We start from the raw sequence: 22,388 nt of genomic DNA, 5'->3' as shown, positions 1-22,388 counted from the left end.
GTCCATAAGCCCCTACCCTTCCCTTCTTCTATAAGGGTGTTCACCTCCCCATCCACCCACCCTTACCGCCCCCCTAACCACCCGATATTCCCTTGCACTGGGGGTCCACCCTTGCCAGGACCAAGGGCTTCTCCTTCCATTGGTGCCCAACAAGGCCATTCTCTGCTGCATATGCAGTTGGAGCCATGGGTCTGTGTAGTGGTTTAGTCAGCTCAGGTTGGTTGGCATTGTTCTTATGGGGTTGCAAGCTCCATCAGCTCTTTCAATACTTCCTCTAATTCCTCCAACAGGAAGTTCAGTTTCAGTGGTTTGCTGCTAGCATTCGCCTCTGTATTTGACATGCTCTGGCTGTGTCTCTCAGGAGAGATCTATATCCAGTGCCTGTCAGCATGCACTTCTTAGCTTCATCCATCTTACCTAGTTTTGATGCCTATATATATATGGGCCACATGTGGGGGAGGCTCTGAATGGCCGTTCCTTCAGTCTCTGCTCTAAACTTTGTCTCCATCTCTCCTCCTATGGATATTTTTGTTCCTCCTTTTAAGAGGGAGTGAAGCATCTGTATTTTGGTTATCCTCCTTCTTGAGATTCATGTGGTCTATAGATTGCATCTTGGGTAAATCGAGCTTTTGGGCTAATATCTACTTATCAATGAGTGCATACCATGTGGTATTTGTTTTTTTTTTGTGATATCACTCAGGATGATATTTTCTAGTTCATTCCATTTGCCTATGAATTTCATGAAGTAATTGTTTTTGATAGATGAGTAATATTCCATTGTGTAGATGTACCACATTTTCTGTATCCATTCCTCTGTTAAGGGCATCTGGGTTCTTTCCAGCCTCTGGCTATTATAAATAAGGCTGCTGTGAACAAAGTGGAGCATGTGTCTTTGTTGTATGTTGGGGCATCTTTTGGGTATATGCCCAGGAGAGGTATAGCTGGGTCCTCAGGAAGTGGATTGTCCAATTTTCTGAGGAATCTCCAGACTGATTTCCAGAGTGGTACCAGTTTGCAATCCACCAACAGTGGAGGAGTGTTCCTCTTTCTCCACATCCTCACCAGCATCTGCTGTTGCCTGAGTTTTTTTATCTTAGCCATTCTGACTGGTGTGAGGTGGAATTTCAGGGTTGTTTTGATTTGCATTTCCCTGATGACTAAGGATGTTGAACATTTCTTTAGGTGCTTCTTAGCCATTTGATATTCCTCAGCTGAGAATTCTTTGTTTAGCTCTGTACCCCATTTTTTAATAGGGTTATTTGACTCTCTGGAGTCTTAACTTCTTGAGTTCTTTGTATATTTTGGATATTAGTCCTCTATCAGATGTAGAATTGGTAAAGATCTTTTCCCAATCTGTTGGTTGCTGTTTTGTCCTAATGACAGTGTCATTTGCCTTACAGAAGCTTTGCAGTTTTATGAGGTCCCATTTGTCGATTCTTGATCTTAAAGCATAAGCCATTGGTGTTTTGTTCAGGAAAATTTCCCCAGTGCCCATGTGTTCGAGACTTTTCTCCACTTTTTCTTCTATTAGTTTGAGTGTACCTGGTTTGATGTGGAGGTCCATGATCCACTTGGACTTAAGTTTTATACAGGACAATAAGAATGGATGGATTTGCATTCTTCTACATGCTGACCTCCAGTTGAACCAGCACCATTTGTTGAAAATGCTATCTTTTTTCGATTGGATGGTTTTAGCTCCTTTGTTAAAGATCAAGTGACAATACATGTGTGGGTTCATTTCTGGGTCTTCAATTCTATTCCACTGATTTATCTGCCTCTGTACCAATACCATACAGTTTTTTTTATCACTATTGCTCTGTAATATTGCTTGAGGTCAGGGATGGTGATTTTCCCAGAAGCTCTTTTATTGATGAGAATAGTTTTCCCTATCCTGGGTTTTTTGTTATTCCAAATGAATTTGCAAATTGCTCTTTCTAATTCTATGAAGAATTGAGTTGGAATATTGATGGGGATTGCATTGAATCTGTAGATTGCTTTTGGCAAAATGGCCATTTTTCCTACATTAATCTGGCCAATCCATGAGCATGGAAGGTCTTTCCATCTTCTGAGATCTTCTTCAATTTCTTTCTTCAGAGACTTGAGGTTCTTGTCATACAGATCTTTCACTTGCTTAGTTAAAGTCACACCGAGTTATTTTATATTATTTGGGACAATTGTGAAGGGTGTCATTTCCCTAATTTCTTTCTTAGCTGTTTATCTTTTGAGTAGAGGAAGGCTACTGATTTGTCTGAGTTAATTTTATATCCAGACACTTTGCTGAAGTTGTTATCAGGTTTAGTAGTTCTCTGGTGGAACATTTGGGGTCACTTAAATAGATTATCATATTGTCTGCAAATAGTGCTATTTTGACTTCTTCCTTTCCAATCTGTATCCCCTGACCTCCTTTCATTGTCTGATTGCTCTGGCTAGGACTTTGAGCACTATATTGAATAGGTAGGGAGAGAGTGGGCAGCCTTGTCTAGTCCCTGATTTTAGTGGGATTGCTGGTTTTATTGATTCTTTGTATATTTCTTTTTGTTTCTACCTGGTTGATTTCAGCCCTGAGTTTGATTATTTCCTGCTTTCTACTCCTCTTGGGTTTATTTCTTTTCTTTCTTTCTTTTTTTTTTTTTGGTTCTTTTTTTCGGAGCTGGGGACCGAACCCAGGGCCTTGCGCTTCCTAGGTAAGCGCTCTACCACTGAGCTAAATCCCCAGCCCCTATTTATTTCTTTTTGTTCTAGAACTTTTAGGTGTACTGTGAAGCTGCTGCTGCTCCCTCCTGTTTCTTTCTGCAGGCTATGAGCGTTCCTCTTAGCACTGCTTTCGTTGTGGCCCATAAGTTTGGGTATGTGGTATCTTCATTTCCATTAAATTCCAAGAAGTCTTTAATTTTTCTTTATTTCTTCCTTGATCAAGTTATCATTGAGTAGGTCATTGTTCAACTTCCATGTATATGTGGGTGTTTGTCATTATTGTTATTGAAGACCAGCCTTAGTCTGTGGTGATCTGATAGGATGCATGGGATTATTCCTCTCTTCCTGTATCTGCTGAGGCCTGTTTTGTGACCGATTATATGGTCACTCACAGGGAAGGTCCACTGTCTGTGGAGACAAATACTCTTCGGGTGAATATGTACATAAGCAGCTTGACTAGATCAGTGGGGTAGCTGTATCTTTCAGTGTTCAAAGCACTTTTTAAAAATATAAAATACTATACTCATAGATCAGTGCTTTGTTCAGCCATCTTCAGAGAAGCTTCTTTATGCAGCAGATGGGAGCAAACACAAAGACACACAGCCAGACAATATGCAGAGAGGAACACTGAGCCCCACTCAAATGGGTGCCTCCATCAGATCCTCCCTTTAGAGCTCAGAGAACCTGGTGGAAGAAGAGGCAGAGAGATTGTAAGACCCAGAGGGGATGGGGACATCAAGAAAACAAGGCCTTCTATGAGCAACACGAGCAAAGCTCATGTGAACTCGCAGAGCTGGAGCAGTAGGCACAGGGTTGGTATGGGTCTGCACCAGATCCTCTTCGTGTTTTATGGGATTCCTGAGTGTGCAAGCAAGTGGGTCTCTTGCTTCTTGTGCCTTCTTTTGGCCTTTTTTCCTTCTGTTGGTCTGTCTTGTCCAACTTTGATATGATAGTTTTTATTTTATAATATTTTGTTATAATTCAACAGTATCTTTAGAAGCCTGTTCTTTTCTAATGAGAGACAGAAAGGGAGTTTGAATGGAGGGAAGGTAGAAAGGAACTGGAAAGAGTAGAGGGAAGGGTTTAAAAACAAGAAATAAAAAGAAACCAAAATCGATACATAAATAAAATAAATGGTAGCTGTCATTATAGGAGTGAAGTGGTATTGCAGTTTTGATCTGTGTTGTATAATACCATGCCTGGTTTTGCTAAGAGGCTTGTGACGCTCATATCTAGATGTTATATTTTCCCCAGTGTGGTGTCTCAGTCAGTGTTTCCTTCTGCATCTTCTGCGTCTGCATCTTCTCTACCCTCCTGCAGATGACTGTTAGCTCTCTCCAGGGTCCATGGTCCTCACTCTTCTTCACTCATCACTTCTCCAGCAGTATTTCTAAGTGCTGTGGCCATGAGTTTACAGGTTGTCTCTTCTGCTTCGTACGGTAGATTAGTTTTAAATTTTCTTCTAGAAACTTACATGTTGATTTCCAGGATCACTAGAAACATCCTCTTGATTTACACATGTTAATCGTTAATGTATTTCATATATACTGGCTTAATGTTTTAATTCTCTATTATATGATTATGACTAATAGCAAGAAAGTTACATTTGAGCAGAACTTTCCTTCTCTCTGTCTCTGTCTCTCTCTCTCTGTCTCTCTCAAGGTTTTGAACTTGTTCTATAGACAAAACTAGCTTTGAATTCACAGAGACCTGCCTGTCTCTGCCTTTTGTGTTTTTTGACAGCTGGGATTAAAGGTGCACACCACCAACACCAACACCATCCGGCCTGGAAAATGTTTAAAGACTGTGAAAACTTTTTATTGATTATTAAAAATTTCTCTGCATGGACTTCTTTCTTTTCTTTTTCTTTTCTTTTCTTTTTTTTTTTTTTTTGGAGCTGGGGACCAAACCCAGGGCCTTGCGCTTACTAGGCAAGCGCTCTTCCACTGAGCCAAATCCCCAACTCTGGACTTCTTATACAATCATTTTATGGTCCTTGAGAGGCAGGAAACTCAAAGTGACTACATTTGACTGGGAGAATATGCTTTTCAAATGTATATGTTATTGTTGCAACACAATGCTGTTTAGAGTCATCTGTGACATTTTAAGTGATTTAATATTTTTTAAATCGTTATGCACTGCCCTGTGGAATTGATAATACTACACGTGTTCATTCAATTAGCTGGTGAATGTTTGGCTTAATGACTTTGTTTTTTACTCTGAGGAACAAGGCAGGTATATATCTTTTATATAAATCTTTTGTTCTTTACTTATTTTTGTTTTGTGTATGTGGGCATATTGTCTGCATATGTCTGCAAAGTCACAGTGCAGTGACGATGGAGGCCTGAGAAGGGCATTTGATCCTCAGGAACTGCTGTATGAGCCCCGAGCCACAGAGTATGGACATATGCACAGACTGTAGGTGCCTGATGTCAGAGATGTCAGATGTCCATAGAGCCAGAGTTACAGGTAGTTGTGGGCACACCATGTGTGCTGAGAGCCAAACTGGTCCAAGAGAAGCATGTTTTTGACTGTTGAGCCAGCCCCACTACCTGGTCTAACGGCAGTAGGATCAGTGTTTGAGAGAGAGAGACTTTTTTAAAGACGGCCAGACGACAATGAGATAAGATTAACAGCCTATTTTTCTTCCATTGTGTTTAAAATCCCATCCAGGGAATGAAGCCATTTTGGTCATAGTATGTGCTGTGGAAGCCAAATATAGCACTGGCGCTCCACAGTTCTCAGGCCTTCAGCAGTGACAGAAGGCTCTAGAGCAGTGGTTCACAACCTTCCTATCTCAACCTGCTGTGACCCTTTAATACTGTTCCTCATGTGTGGTCACCCCAACCATAACATTGTTTTATTGCTACTTAGTACCAATAATTTTGCTACTGTTATGAACTGTAATGTAAATATCTGATATAGTATTCCTTAAAGGGGTCTTGACCCACAGGTTGAGAACCATGTCTCTAGCAGCTGATCTGCTTTCTGACCTCAAGCTGAGGCCATAGGACTCCATGGTTACCCTCATCTCCTAGCCAGAGTTAAAGCTACTAGCTAACCCCTTACAGCTCACTGCCCCACTGACCTTCCTGCTGTCTGAAACACTCACTGGTCAACATCCCAGCTCCTCCCTCTCCATCACTACCCCCTACAGGGCCCTCCTCTTACCCCCATTGCCATGACTGCCTCCTAGGCTTGTTTTTCATCATGAGGCAGGGGCAAGCTGTCCCCAGGTTCCTGAATTTGTGATTGTTCCATATTGTAAACCATTCAAAGTAGGGAGGTTTGCCAACCCACCTTAGTCCACTGGGATTGCGCAACAAGTGCTTTGATCTGCCGAGCCATCTTGTCATGTACATGTGCACTCTCCTCGTCGTTTCCGCATCTGGTAACAGCTGAACACTAACCAGCTGTGTGTGTGTGTGTGTGTGTGTGTGTGTGTGTGTGTGTGTGTTTCTGAGATCCTTCCGCTCCTTTGAAAGGGTCTTCGTTTCAAATCTTCTGTCCAGGTTACACAAAGATGAGGGATTTTAAAATTATATTTGATGTTGATGATGCTGATCGGTGTGGGTGTACATGTGCCACAGTGTATGCTGAGAGGTCAACACAGGCTATCAGCCCAAGTTCTGAGTGCCTTTACTTACTGAGCCACCTTGCCAGTTTAGTAGTTGTTTTTAATATGCAAAAATGGGCATATGAGAAAAATGGTAGCTTAGCCAAATATCTTGGGGGATTTTCTCTGATGTATTTTTTTGACACTTGAACCACAAGATTCTGGAATACTTTGATTTATTTTATTTTAGAGTGTCTCATGAAGCTCAGGTTGCCTCTGTACTTACTTTGAGTGGAGGATGATCTTGAACTCCTGATCCTCATGCTTCCAGAAACTCCCAAGGCATGGTCATATAGGAGCCACTATCACCATATCTCTGAATGCCTACTTGAAGATTTGGTTTAGTTTGTTGTGAGTTTTAATTTGACTATTTTGATGACTATATATAGTTTCCAACTTTCTACTCTTTTTCTTATATAGGTCACAAGTGTTTTATAGAGATCTTTTTAAAAGAAAATATATGGTTGTGTGGCTTTAGTAATGCAAGGCTAGCTAGGGTATATAGCAGTGCTTTACATATGCTTAAGTGTGAGAAGTAACTACCCCTTTTTATAACATATATTTTGTCGGATTTGCACTTGTATGCTTCTTGACAAAGTAAATGAAACTTTTCATAACTTTTAGATGTATTATTTGCTTTATTTTATGTTCAGGTGTTTTGCCTGTGTGTATGTATATGCACACCTGGTGCCTGTAGGAATCAGAAGAAGTTAGTCAGGTCTCCAACTATAACTCCCTGGAACTGGAACTACAGATGGTTGTGAGCTAGACTCACACAGGACAGGAACCTGGAGGAGGAGCTAATGCAGAGCCATGGAGGGGTGCTGCTTACTGGCTTCCTCCCCTCTTGCTTGCTCAGCCTGCTTTTTTTTTCCCCCCTCCGGAGCTGAGGACTAAACTCAGGGTTTTGCGCTTGCTAGGCAAGCGCTCTACCACTGAGCTAAATCCCCAACTCCCCCTCAGCCTGCTTTCTTATAGGACCCATGATCACCACCCTAGAAGTGCCCCCCCCTCAATGGATTGGGCCCTCCCACATCAATCACGAATCAAGAAAATGTCCCACAACCTTGCCTACAGCAGGATATTGTGGAAGCATTTTCTCAGTTGAAACTCCTTTCTTTCATATGACTCTAGCTTGTGTCAGTCAAGTTGACATAAAATTAGCCAGCACACCATCGCTCCAGCCTCCTTTGCAGAACTTTTATAAAAAATTAGTGTTACCTGCTTTCCACTCCCATAGATTTGCTTTTTACTTAATAATTTATTTCTGTGATCTAGACCCAGGAATTTATTTTAGTACTTTAAAATAAAACTTACAAGAGTTGCAAAATATAGAAAAGCCCATTTATCCTTTGCCCATTTTTTTTTACCAGTATCATATTTTACATAACTAGACTATAATATCAAAATCCGGAAATCTACATAGGCACAAATGGGTATGTATATAGTTCTATGTCATTTTACCATATGAATATTTTATGTCAGTCACCATATTAAAGATACAGAATTACCCCTTGTCTTAGTCAGAGTTTCTATTCCTGCACAAACATCATGACCAAGAAGCAGGTTGGGGAGGAAAGGGTTTACTCAGCTTACACTTCCATGTCGCTGTTCATCACCAAAGGAAGTCAGGACTGGAACTCAAGCAGGTCAGGAAGCAGGAGCTCATGCAGAGGCCATGGAGGGATGTGACTTACTGGCTTGCTTCCCCTGTCTTGCTCAGCTTGCTTTCTTATATCCCAGGACCACCAGCCCAGGGACGGCACCACCCACAATGGGCTGGGTCCTTCCACCTTGACTACTAGTTGAGAAAATGCCTTACAGCTGGGTCTCGTGAAGGCATTTCCACAACTGAGGCGCCTTTTCTGTGATAACTCCAGCTTGTGTCAAGTTGACACACAAAACTAGCCGGTGCACCCCTACAAAGTGATTCTCTTTGGTATTCCTCATAGACCTCATTTCCTTACCTCCAAATACCGTACAGCTGGCTCTCACTAACATGCCTTATCATTTTGCCACTTCAAGAATTGTATCAATATAGTCATATGGATATAGATTTTGAGATAAGTTTGAAAACTCAGACTAATACTGCGTAAATTCATCTAAAAGCTTTTGTTGGATGTGTGCTGTTCGGAGAGACTCTGGTGGCTCCTTCTTTGTTGTGTTGTGACCTTCCTAAGCTTTCAGAGCCCTGGAGAACCTGGAACACCAGAAACCGGAAGTAGTTACTGACCTTCAAAGCTGTGGTTGCCAACTTCATGCCATGGAATGATTTTTTTTAATCCTTCCCAGAAGACATGTGATGTAGGAAACCTTCCAGAGCATGGCTTCTATAGGGAAAAAAATGTGTGGAGACCAGAATATTGGAGATGGTACCAAAGTCCTGGGTGATACATACAAGTCAGCTGGTAGAAGAGCCTTGGAAATGTGTCTTCTGTGCTGCAAAATAAGTAAGGAGGGCAGAACACTGAAGGGGGCAACAAGAGCCACAGCATAACTCAAGGAGTAGAGATATTCTGATCACAAGTGAAGAAACTGTTATTAAAATCTAGATTATATTTTTAACATGACTTCTGCATGTGAAGCCAACCCCCCCATTGTGTGGTGGTGGTGGTGGTGGTGGTGGTGGTGGTGGTGGTGGTGTGTGTGTGTGTGTGTGTGTGTGTGTGTGTGTGTGTGTGTATGAGAGAGAGAGAGAGAGAGAGAGAGAGAGAGAGAGAGAGAGAGAAGTCTGTGTTTGTCATTCCTCCCCAAACTCACCCTTCAGAACTCATACAGAGAAAAAAGTAGTATGATTAGGAGGAGACTGGAGCAAAATGTGACTGTGATGGCCAGCCTTGGTCGTCAGCTGAGACACCTAGGAAGAGAGCCTCAGTTGAAGAGTTGCTCTCATTAGATTGGCCTGTGCGCATGTCTGTGGGCGTTGTTGGGATTGCAAGGGAGGGGCCAGCCCACAGTGGGTGGTACTATCTTTGCACAGGTTGTACACAAAGCTAGCTGAGTAGACCACAAGGAGCAAGCCAGCAGTCAGTATTCTTCCATGGTTTCAAGCTACTGCTTTGAGCTCTGCCCTGACTTCCCCTCCTTACATATCATGAATGAAACCAGATAAACCCTCTCCTCCCAGGCTGCATTTGCTGATGATTTTTCACAGCAACAAAAACCAACTAGAATTTTGGAAAACCTTATTTCCAGAAACAATGAAAAGAAACACACTGGAGACACCCTATAAAGATAACTCTAGAAAGACGAGCCTATGATAAAGCCTCCAGTCTCCTCCATTCTCTTAGGAATCATACAGGGACTCCCATGGGAAAGAACCTTTATGGATGTATGTCCTATGGGGAAGGCTTTGGCTGCCAAGGACTCGTCAGTTTTGGGAAAGGACACACATTGGAATGACACCTATACGTAAGCAGACGGGAGAGGTTTTAGTAGTCTTGTTTTTTGTTGTTTGTTTGTTTTTGGTCAAAGACATGCATGAGTGTGTATGGCAGAGACACCTCATGAATGAAAAAAAACCCAATAAACTAAAACAAAACAAAAACTATATAAACCCACCAGTACTACCAAAACCATGGGAAAACCTTTCCGTGTTCTATTTCCTTCAGATACACAAAAGAATTCCCAAAGAAGAGAAACATACATGATTAACTGACATAAAATAGTACAGTGTGTCGAGAATGTTTTTGAAGATATGCAGAAGTTGAAATCAGCACACATGTAAAGGTGCATACTGATCAAAACCTGTGAATGCACAAACCATCAGGAAGGTTAAGAACCACTGCTCTAAAAAATATCTGGACTTGCTGAAATGTGAAATTTGAAAAGCAAAATAAATTACCCATCCGATTTTTAAAGTCACTTTTTACTGCTGAGTCGTATTCAACGGGATGATTGTACCACAAGTAGTTCAACTATTCTCCTGACACAGTACATTTGTTCTTTTTATCTCTGAGATTATAACATTTTCTCCTTCCACACTCTCCCATATAACCTTCTTCTCCCCCCACCAACTGTTATCGCATGTATATGTGTATATTCATATATATTGCTAAGTATGACCTGTTTAGGCTACATGTTACTTGTATATATGTTTAGAGGGCTGGCTGACTGGCACTGGACAACCAATTAGTGTGCTCTTTCCTAAGGGAACACTGCCTCTCTGACTCTCAGTTGCCTCAGTTGCCTGTAGTTCTTTATGTAGGGTTGAGGCTCCTCTGTCCACCTTGGTGAGTCCATTGGTGTCTTACATGTTTGGATCACATTGGGTAGTCATATTGGTCAGACTTGATGGACATAGTTTCTGATGTTACTAGGAGAAACAGCCTCATGGCAAACTCCCTGACCCTCTGGTTCTTTCCATCTTTTGCCCATCTTCTGCAGTGTTCTCTGAGCCTTAGGTGTGGGAGTGTCTGTCGATGTGTCCCTTGGGATTGGACCAGGCTCCATAGCTCTGCAGTTTGATTGGCTGTGGTTTTCTGTGGTGCTGTCCGTCTGTTGTAGAGAGAGCTTTCCTTGATGAGGGGGAAGTGTGGGTTCAAGGACAGATGCTTATAGGTTGTCAGGGACGATATTAGTTTAGTAAATTAGAGGTTGTAGATTCTCCTCCAATAGCCATGACTCACTAGCACCAAGTAGTTAGCTAGGTTTCCAGTACCAGACATGGTTTCTAAAGGGCATCTAAAGTCCATTCAGAGAGCTGTTGGTTACCGCCAAGCTGTGTGTGCCACTGCTGCACCTTAGGGTTTCATGTCCTGCTGGTTGTTGATGTGGACAGTAGGCATCATTACTGGGTAGGGCCGTTGACAGCCTCCCTTCTTTGGAAGCTTTCTTGGTGCCTTCTGGTGGCATGAAAACTGTAAGCATATCCAGATTGTTTCAGTGTGGGGCTATAAAAGCAAGGTAGAGTGGACTCATCTAGTGCAGCTGTGAATATGACTCCATTCTCTCATTTTAAGTTTTGTTTCCTGTTTTCATTAATTCTGACTTTAAGTGCTTTCCTTGACATTGAAGAATTTGATGTGTATGGGTGTATTATATTTTTACTGTGTTAGTATACTATTTTTGGTGAAATTTGCTTCCCTGTAAAGTTCTCTTTTACTTGAAAATTTCATAGATATATACAATACTTATTACCTCTAACTCTTCTGTTCCCTCCCTCCAAATATGTGTGTGTGTGTGTGTGTGTGTGTGTGTGTGTGTGTGTGTATATTCAAGTCTTCCAAAAATATATACATCCAGTAAACCCAGTCAGTGCTGCCAGGGTGCATACAGCTATGGTGCTGTCTACTGGGGGCATGGACAAGCTGCCAATAGCTACCCCTTAAAAAAGTGACTCTCCCTCTCATAGCAGCAATCAACTACCAGTAGATCCTTGGCTTGCAGTCATGGCCTTGGGAGTCACTCCCACCACCATGTTAGAATTTTTAACCAGTTTGATCTTGTACAGGTAAGCATAGTTTTGAGTTCATGTGTTCAACACTCATATTATGTCCTGAAGACAGCATTTTACACACTCCTCTCTACCCTCTGGCTCTTACTGTCTTCTTGCCTTCTCTTTCTCGATGTTCCCTAAGCATGTGTCTCTGGGGCAGTAGTTCTCAACCTGTGAGTCATGACCTTTTCACAGGGTCACCCAAGACCTCTGGAAATATCAGATATTTACATTACAGTTCATAACAGTAGCAAATTACAGTTATAAAGTAGCAACAAAAATAATTTTATGGTTGAGCGGGGTCACAACAGCATAAGGAACTGTGTTAAAGGATCATAGCATTAGGAGGGTTGAGAACCACTGCTCTGGGGGCATCCCTGACTATTGACTCATAGGGAGGTAGCCTATGCCTAACATTGAGAGTTTCATTTAGTAACCTATGTCTTCTGGAGCATGGCTCTTCACACAGGATACCTCTGTTCAAACTTCTTTTTCATTCTTGTGACAGTCTTTTATGTTTATGAGTATTTTGTTTGCATGTATGCCTATGTAACACATGTGTGTCTGGTGCCCGTAGAGGTCTAAATTGGACATCAGCTCTCTTGAAGTGGAATGAGGGGTGGAGTGAAGCCCTCTGGGGCTGGAACAGAACCTGACTTCTCTGCAAGAGCGACAGGTGTTTCTGCCTCCAGAGCCCCTGCTGCTTTATTCTTAATTAGCTCACTTTCAAGTGGGCTTCCATAATGTTTGCATGCCCTTAGTTTTGGTTAATCTGCCCCTACCCTCCTTTCATTCCTCTGAAGTTCTTTACTTTTATCCACTTACGTCTGCCCTAATAGATTCAGATTAGTGCTTCCTTTTCTAAGACTCCGTCTTTCATTAACCACCATGCCTTTGAACACTGCCTTGATCCTCTTCCTTGACTTGACTTGATAGACAGCAGACCTTCACATTTCCATCTTTATGTCTCTTTCTCTCAGTTTCCTGCCTTCTTATCTGTGCTCTTAATAAAGGAGATTCCCTCTGATTGGTTTGCTCCGTTTTGCTAGTTTTCTCTTTAGCTCTATCTGTTAACTTGTTCATTGAGCTTTGTTGTTTTAAAATTTTTAATGGTATTAGTTTAATTTTGTGATATATTTTTAAAAGTTGTTTTTCTTTTGATTGTGTGTTCTATTTTATGATTGTATTTAACACATCTGTTTTAAAGCTTCAGTTCGTTAGTGCTGCACTCTGGAATTTGGGGTTATCTAATTTAGTTTTAGCCTCTTACTGAGTGTGCACTGTTTCCCAGCACAGTCTGTCACTTGAGGTGGGGACCTTTTCCAGCAGGACTGCTCCTGAGCCTCGGCTTTCACCTGGACGGAGAGCAGTGCCTCCAGAGAAGCTTCACCAGAATCACAATCTATGTGTCCAACTTGGAACCAACTTTGACTTTTATTTTCTTTAAAACTAAGAATTTCACAAGGAAGAGTTCCCTGAGGCTTTTAACAACTTCCAGATTCTGTTCTTCCATTAGTGGTATAGCTCAGTGGGCTTCTGTGGGCTACTTCAGTCTATTCTTTATGATAGAGATATCTTGTGGCACCCTTTTCTTTTGTAGGCCATCGAGTCAGACAAACTGAACTATGACTAGTATAAGTGTCATGGCTGAGATTGTGCACAAGCAGACTTCCCATACCATGTCATGTGTGTGTAGTATCACACAGTGATGGCAGACACCTTTAATCCCAGCACTTAGGAGGCAGAGGCAGGTGAATTTCTGGATCAAGGCCAGAGCAAGTTCCTGGACAGCCCAGACTACATGAAGAAATCCTGTCTCATAAAACCAAACCAAGCCAACCAACCAAATAAATAAATAAATAAATAAATAAATAAATAAAGTGGCTTCACATTATCTTCAAAATGCCTAAGTGTGGTTTTGATAAATGGGCTTCCATATTTCAAGAAATGGAGGCCGCTTTACTTCCACAGCGGGGACAATGGACTTCCTGAGACTATGAACAGTGCCAACTCCGTTCACCACTGTTTCCTCAACTTCTAGTGCCAGTGTGCTTACACATGCCAGACAATGTGGGTGGGGTAAATAAAATCTGTTTACGGGAGATTTAGCTGTAAAGGTGAAAGCCCAGAATAAACCTAGAAGTCTGATAACAAGGAATCCATGATCCTGCTTCAAAGTCCATGATTACCACTCATGTGATACTTTTCAGCCAGAAAATCACGGTCTGGAGAGCTGTGTCATAAGATTTAAAGGTACTAAATACTAAGTCTAGGTAAGATGTCTCAGTTTATCTTTATAGCATAACTCTAAAATGTGCATAGCAAACATGACAAAGCAAAAATATTAAGTGTGAGTGTGTGTATGTGCGTGTGTGTGCGCATGCCTGTGTGTCTGTGTGTGAGTGTGTCTCTGGGGGTGTAAGTGTGTGTGTGTCTGTGTGTGAGTGTGTCTGTGTGTGAGTGTGTGTGTGCACGTGGTGTGCGTCTGTGTATGAGTGTCTGTGTGTATGTCTGTCTGTGTGTGTGAAGCCACAAGTCACCATGGGGAGCCCTCCTCAGTTGCTCTCTATCTACTTTTGAGTTGCAGTCCTTCTCTGTGAATCCTGAGCTCACTGACTGGGTGGGCTGCCTACCAGTGAGCTTCAGAACTGTATGCTCCCTGCCCTCTCCCAGCCCCGTGCTGGCGTTATCCTTAGTGGCTGCCAGCCTGTTATTTAGGATTTCAATTCAGTCCTCAGTCTGCGCAGTAGGGCGTTTATCTTTCTAGTCCAGTTCCTTGTTTTGCAAATTTTCTGTAGTGTGGTTTTATAAGGACGTCAATATTAAAGGGGAAAACATATTAGTGCACTTAGAGCTTTTGGATTTAAATATACTAAACATTGACAAAACATAAAAATTCCAGAATTAGTTTTTATTATTAAAATATTTTCAGACTTTTATATGAAAATACAGAAAAAGATCTTTCTGATACTCAGCGACATCTTGCTAAGAAAAAATATGAACTACAGCTTACTCAGGAGAAAATTATGTGCTTGGATGAAAAAATTGGTAAGTTTTTTTCTGTTATTGCCTTTTATTTTTCTTAAGTTTGGTAAAATATACATTTTTCTTTTTCTTTTTTTTTCTTGGAGCTGAGGACCAAACCCAGGGCCTTGCGCTTTCTAGGCAAGCACTCTACCACTGAGCTAAATCCCCAACCCCAAAATATACATTTTTCAATGTTACAATTAAAGTATATATACAGTATACATATATGAAGTATATACACACACACACACACATACACACACACACACACACACACACACACACACACTCTTAAGGACTGAAAGAGAAGTCCTTAGCCTTAAGTTTATGAATAAGATTAATGGAAAATGCATTTTTACTTGACTGTAACATTTTAAAACTTAGATTTAGAAGGAAAATACTTAGCTATGACTTGAATTTCATCAATCAAGAGATAGTTAAAGCCACAGCCCCTTTTTCTGTATGATAATTCAGTTATATCAACAATAGTATTTGAGTTTATAAAAATCACTTTGGTAAAAATTCCCATTTATGATAATGGGAACGTCTTATTGCAATTACAAGCGGCAGATAAGTTTTTCTCTGGATTATGGAAGACTAAAGAAGAGAAAATCAGGGCTGAGTGGTGGTAGCACACACCTTTACTCCCAGCCCTTGATAGGCAGAGGCAGGCAGATCTCTGTGAATCTGAGGCCAGCCTGGTCTGCAGAACCAGTTCTAGGACTGCCTAAACTACACAGAGAAAGCCTGTCTTGGAAAACCAAAAGGGAATGATTCAGAATTCTAGGGAAAAATCGTCTTTACCTCGAAAAGTACATCAATTGATTGTCCAATCCTAAATGGTCAGCCCTGAAAACATGCATACAAGTGACACTGTGTAGTCTGAGCAGGCTGGATCTAAATATTTACACATGCACATATGTATAACAGTTAAGAAAAAGAGGTCATAAATTTGAAACAGAACAAGGGGGCTATGTGGGAGGTTGTGGGAAAGAAATGAAAGGAGGTTGGATGATTTAATTATAATCTCAAAAAGTAATTACTCAAACTCCTTTCTTTTGTTTAGTAATGTTAGCATTAGTAGCTAGGTAGGTGGGATTGCTACTGATTGAGACATGAAAATAGTCAAAGAGAAATATGGAAGATAATATAATAAGATACCTTATGTAAGCGGGCATTTTAAAACCATGAAGTCACCTAGGGGGGAGGGGAAAAAGCAGAGAATAAGAAGAAGAGAATCCAAAATAGGATGAGAAGAAACCACAGAAGTAGGAGAAAAGCCCAGAAGTGAATCCATTTGGAAGGCAGGAAAGAAAGGTGTTTTAAAGCAGAGGTGTGCTCTCTTGTTAGAGACTTTTGGAAAGTGAAATAACACAGAGCTAAAAATGTCAGTCAGCTTTAGCTCCCTGGCTGTTTTGTTAACAGTGACAAGAAAAGCCTGGAGTGTTATTTGTGGAAGAAGCAGTGATTCAGGAATGAATGGGAATTCAAATAGAAGTGGAAAAGAACAGAAAAGTCCGGAGACTTGTGTATATATGTATGTATATGCATATATATATACATTAAAATATATACAGACACACATTTGCACCATGAAATAGGGGCAGAATCCTTGAAGTGAGTCCAGGAAAGCAATGAGATGATCTCATATTGAAGATGCCAGGGCTTGCCCACCAGTGGTAGAGGCTGCTGTGAAGTAAAACCAGCCTGAGACTTTATGACAGATCGAACAGTACAGATGCCTCCGTACACACACACTCACATATACATATATATGGCTACACAAAATAGAGGGCTAGACTGTTGAGACATTTTATATTGGATAATAAATTGCTGTATTCTTCCCTAGGGAGGCTAGTTTTTTTCTGAAAATTCCAAATATTAGAAATGATTTCATCTTCCATAAACTTAACAAAAATTTACCTGTTACTTCTAAGTAGAGTTAGGTACGATCACATCAACACACATGGGAACTTTATCCAAGTAATTTTATTTGTAATCCCGAACAATTAAAAATCAGAATCCGGCATGGTAGTTCATACCCATAGTCTCACACTTGGGAGGTTGAAATTGGAAGACCATGAGTTCCAGGCAGCCTGGGTACTTAACAAGTCCCAAGTCTGCTGCTGAGGTTATGCCATGAGACCCTGTCTCAAAACCCAGCAAAACAAAAAAAGTTCAAACCAGCATAATACAGTGAAATGGAAAGTATCAAGAAAACAGAGAGGTAGCTGCAGTGAGATACGAAGGCATCAAGCTAAGGCTTAGAGTTTTAAAGAAATGGCTATCAGGAGTCTCTGTTGCTGTGACACAGTAGTCTGGCAAAAGAACCTCAAGGGAGGCAGGGTTCATTTCAACTCACAGTTCAAAAGTACCAGCTCATCATGCAGGGAAGCCCAGACAGTGGGAGCTTACAGTAGCTGCAGACATGTCTACAGACAGAAGAGAGCAACGGAACGGAACGTGCTTGCTGCTCAGCTCACGTTTTTCTACTGTTTTATGCAGTTCAGGACCTACTGCCTAGATGATATTCCCTCTCCCAAGTCAGAAGTGTCTTTCCACATCAATTAATGAAATTAAGAGAAATCCATATAGGCATACCAAAAGACTGTTGTCTCAGATGAATCCTAGATCGTTTTGTGGACATCACCATGATAGCTGGATGATAGGTTGGCTGGTTTTCAGTAGAAATGTATTTAGATACAGTAACAATACAGTAACATGTGTGTGCCTGGGAGTCATTACTGCTCATACAGAAAGATACGCCATTGTTAAGTACTGTATGGGAGAGAATGGTATTACCTAGTAAGCGCTGCGCTGGAATGGCTCTTGACAGGGATTAACTCCATAGGCAGCATTCTAGAGGACTGGTCTACCAGCACTCTCCTCTCAGCACTGGAAGAGTGCTCCTCACACTCTGGCGTGGGACACAGTCTCCTAGAAGGTTAACAAAGATCATTGGAGCCAGACTTGTTGAAGGTTTATGCGAGGTAATTCTGCTGTCCTAGAGCATCTGCCTCTCCAACAGGTCTCACCTACTGTGGATTAGAACCACTGTGGGCTATGGCGCATGGCGTGCTTGCTGAAATACAAGTTGCTGTGCCAACTATCAGAACTTTTGATTCAGTAGGACCATGGAAAGCATAACAATGTGTATTTCTTAGGTGATTCTGACAGAGTTGGGTGATAAAGCACAGTTTAAAAATCTCTGCTTTGTAAAAGTTATTCGTGCCTTCAACATTGATATTGGCTTGTCAGAGTTCTCAGAAAGAGAGTACCACAGATGATTCTCTTTCTTAGAAATTTTAGAAAAGTAAGGAAGAATCAAAATATTGGGAAGCAATTATCTCTAAGCTGGTTTGATTATAATATTCTATTAAATGTTGTTGTCAACTTTATATTCAATTTGCATTCTAGGCTAGAAGGGAGAGGAAGTTAATGGAGAAAATCTGTAGGTTGTTTCGATAGTCCACCTGCCTCATGCATTCCCCTTGGAGATCAGTCTGGTCAGATGTGGATATAGGGCTTTCCCTTGCTATAATTCAAAGGCATTAATTGTGCCTTTACATTTATGGGCATTTAGAACTTTGTGATTCACTATTGTTTGTAATCACACAAAGACTTTATCTGGGGTGTAGTGCTCTTAGGTGATTGGGTAACATAGGACCCTGATTAAAACAACACCTTTATAATCATTTAGATAATTTTATCGCAGTCTGATGAACTAGAAAAGGACTCCATCCTGATTAAAACAACGCCTTTATAATTATTTAGATAATTTTACGAGGCAAAATATTGCACAGCGAGAAGAAATCAGCATCCTTGGTGCAACCCTCAATGACCTGGCTAAAGAGAAGGAGTGCCTGCAAACATGTTTGGATAAAAAGTCTGAGAACATTGCATCCCTTGGAGAGAGTTTGGCAATGAAAGTATGTTCTGAGAGCTGCTAGACAAGATATGCTTAAATGAAATGTTTAAATATGAAACTGGGTTACTTGACTTTGAATAAAGAATGGGATTTTCTCAGATTTTCCTGGAAAGCAAAAACTTTAAAATCCGATGTTGAAATGTTTTAAGCAAGTTTTAGAAAGCATGCATGCAAATCTACTAGCTAGTGTTTTAAATGTTCTTTTCCATCATGAATTAGTGATTCATATCCACTGACAATGATTAAATCTAGTATCAAAGTGATAAGAATGGTTTTTTCTTTCAAACATTTTAGAATGCCTTAGAATGTCATACGTTCATTCCATTAAAACTTCCTTTGTGGTTATAAAATAGGAACATATTTTGTTTTTTGAGACAAGCCTCACTATGTAGCCCCGGATGACCTGGAACTTAGTGTGCACACCAGCCTCAAACTCCCAGCGGTCTGTTTGCCTCTGCCTCCCAAATGCTGGGATTAGAGGTGTGCACACCAAGCCCAGCTTATGTAAGGTATTTTTGGGGCACATGTTTTAGTGCAGATTGTCAGTCTTTGAGAATAGGCTGTGTGTTTCCTTTTCATAAAGCTGGGTAATAATGTCACCCATGATTTTTTTCTTGTCAAACAATAACAGAAGATTTTTATGAGGAAAACAGAAAAACACGAAAGCCCCCTTTTAGCTTATGAAGTGATCCTGAATGCAAGTCTAGTTTGTTTTTATCTGTTGTTAGCAAAAATTGTATCATTGAAGTAGGAGCTTTCTCTAATCTAAGGGAACTAACCCATTAATATATCCATCTGTCCATCCAGTCTTTCAACAGGTATTTATTAACATGCCCTGGGTGATATAATAAAAATTGAGGGTCAATGGGGCCACAGGGTAATAGAGAGATGGTCCTACTATTATAGGACAGGGTTGGACCATATGTTTGCCATGTGTTACTGGAGTTTGTGAGAAGCACATCTGATCCAGCCTGGGTCTTGGGTCAGGAGAAGGTCTAGGAAGCCTTCTAGGGAGGGACATGTCTAAATTTTTATAAGAGATGACTAGAAATAAGCCAGAGAGGACTTAGGGAAAAAGGACAGTGGGAATGTGATAGACAAACAGAGACGCTTACACTAGAGTCCACTGACTCTTGTGGGAGAATTTCAGGACAGGTCCAGAGAGTTCATGGCTAGAGCATAGGCTGCAAAGAGCTACCAGTGAATAGAGAAAGAGCCAATCACAACGACCCATGTGATGCGGACTGTGGACTTTATAGCCGTGATGATGTGAGGAGAGGTTACAGCTGTATCTCTGTTTAGAATGAATATTCTATTGGCTACAAATTGGCATGAAAGCTGGACTATGAGGACCTGAGAGACAGGGACTAGTAAAGAGTAGGACCATGAGAACCGTCCTCAGAAGCTGTGAGGTCATGAGAGGAACAGATCTGTTAAGGAAGTAGGACTGAGATTTGCTTTCTGCCTCCTCAGTAGTCCTGTGTGTGAGGAAGGAACACAAAAAACAGAGCATGCCTGGGAAGAGTGGTCTCTGACCTCCTGATTGGAATTGGTTTTGGGACCTGTAAATGTCATACTTAGAGGCTGATGGAATTTAGGTTTAGAGTGGAAATTGAAAATAAATTTGAAATCATAAGTATAATTGAAGTCATTGAAGGAAATGGTACCTGCATGTGTATATGTACACATACATGTGTGTTCAGTGCATGTGTGTACATGCACTTGTGTTTTGTGTTAGTCTCTATGTGTGCCTCTGTGTGTGTGTTTTCTTGCTGAAATTATCTTTTAAATTTTTACAGGTTGTATGAACCATACATCGTCTAAAGGGAAAATGATTTGTTAAGATAGCATTAGAGAACTAAAAGTGAGGCCCGGCATGGTGGCACAGGCCTGTAAACCTGGGAAGGCAGACACCTAGGCAGGAAGGTCTCTGTGAGCTCAAGGCCAGCCTGTACTACACAGCAAGTTCCAGGCTAGCCAGAGATATATAGATTCTCTCTCAAAAACCCAAACAAACAAAAGTGATATGTCCTCTGTAGTGACACTTTAGTGACACTTCAGAACTGAACTACCAGAGCCCATAAGTAGAAAGTAAGACATTTCGTAGTCTAATGTCGCCATACAGAAATAAGGTAATCTGGAGTACTCTGCATTAGAGTGAATAAACTGATTTACCCTGGTAATCTTACCTTTAATTTTAAAGGTTTTATTTTTATTCATGTGTATGTGTCTGTGTGTATGTGCAAGTATGTGTGAATGCCTGAGGAGGCCATAGTAATAAGTTGGATCCCTAGAACTGGAGTTACAGTTAGCCGAGCCACCTGACATAGGTGCTGGGAATCAGACTCTGGTCCTCTGGACAGTAGCAAGTGCTCCTAACGACTGGGACAAATCTCAGCCCTTGCCAATCCTAGTTTTAAGACATGTTTTGCTACTTGGTATCAATTAATGGTAGAAAATAGAGCAAACACATAGCCTTTTTTGAGTATGAAAAGCTAGAATTGAAAAGTTTTAGCTTTTCTTCTTTTATAAGTGTGTTTTAACAGTTTATGTGAGCATGTGCTCCTCACTGGAAGAACACACTCAGGTTGTGCAAATGATTTTAAATTTTCTTTTTATTTCTAGGAATATTAAATATTCTCATGTTGGTAGGTTTGAAGAATAGTGATACTAGGATTCTACTAAAAGAAAAAATTGTCTGAGAGGATATATTATTGGGTTCTACTCAATAATTTTTGCCCTGGATATTTTATATATTCCTACAGAATCTCACTTTTTTATCCTTTTGATTAAAAAAAGAGGCCCTGTTTAGGGATATAAAGTATAATCTGTACTTAATCATGTAATGTCTTTTAAGGCACTAGATGTTCAGTGAAGTTTTCTAAATTCACTTTTTAATGTATGACATCACAACTTGCTTAAAACCCTGTATAAACTGACTCTTTTACTTTTTAAAAATGTGTGTGTATGTGTGTGTGTATGTGTGTGTGCGTGTGTGTGCGCGCGCGCGTGCGTGCGTGCGCGCATGTGATATGTGTATGCCTTATGTTTTGAATTTCTCACTGAACCCAAAGCAACTAATTTGGCTGGAGGCTGCTGCCAAGCCTTAGGGATCTCCTGTTTCCACCTCAGAGCTAGGATCGCACGTGCACACCTCATACGGCTGCTGGGATCAACTGAGGCCCTCATGCTAGTACCGGCTTGCACAGCAGTGCTTTACAGAGCGAGCTACCTTCCCACTGTGCGTGTTTTGTGTGTGTGTGTGTGTGTGTGTGTGTGTGTGTGTGCGTGTGTGTGTGTGTGTGCGCATGCGTGAGGTTTTCTTCCATGAGTTTGTTCTTCAGCGGTATGAATTGTTTTGTTAATGGGGGCTGTAATAATACCCTGGCCAAATATGTTTGGTCACACTGTCACATACAGAGTCTTCATCATTCTATCAAAGAGCACAAGCTAACGATCGCCTAGAGTGGGGCACATGAAGACAGGGCATGCTCACTGAGGGTTTGAAGGCAATAGTATCAGAGGCAGCATTCAAATCCATTTCAGCCTCTACTGAGTCCACTCTTTGTATTTTCTTCACAACAGCTCTGAAATATACTGGGACAGATATTTGAAGTTTATATTGCTAATATAAATAATGTACTCAGTTGTTTTTTTTCTAAGAGATAATTGCCTATGGTTCTATA

General features: G+C 41.0%; 1 protein-coding gene across 10 annotated transcripts in view; it reads left to right on the top strand.

The window, feature by feature from the left end:
* Tsga10 (testis specific 10) overlaps positions 1-22,388 on the top strand; it is a 106,905-nt gene that overhangs the window by 42,840 nt on the left and 41,677 nt on the right. For all 10 annotated transcript variants that reach the window (XR_015628475.1, XR_015628474.1, NM_001393709.1 and 7 more), the window contains 2 exon segments: positions 14,680-14,795; positions 18,549-18,703. Coding sequence is in view for 8 of the 10 variants with exons in the window: in NM_001393709.1 (NP_001380638.1) it covers positions 14,680-14,795; positions 18,549-18,703 (271 nt within the window). In the remaining 2 variants the exon portion in view is untranslated.

This window comes from Rattus norvegicus, chromosome 9 (genome assembly GCF_021556685.1).
Source record: "Rattus norvegicus strain SHRSP/BbbUtx chromosome 9, alternate assembly SHRSP_T2T, whole genome shotgun sequence".
NCBI lineage: Eukaryota > Metazoa > Chordata > Mammalia > Rodentia > Muridae > Rattus > Rattus norvegicus.
The sequence above is the reverse complement of the archived record's forward strand: the minus strand, read 5'-3'. Positions and strand labels throughout refer to the sequence as shown.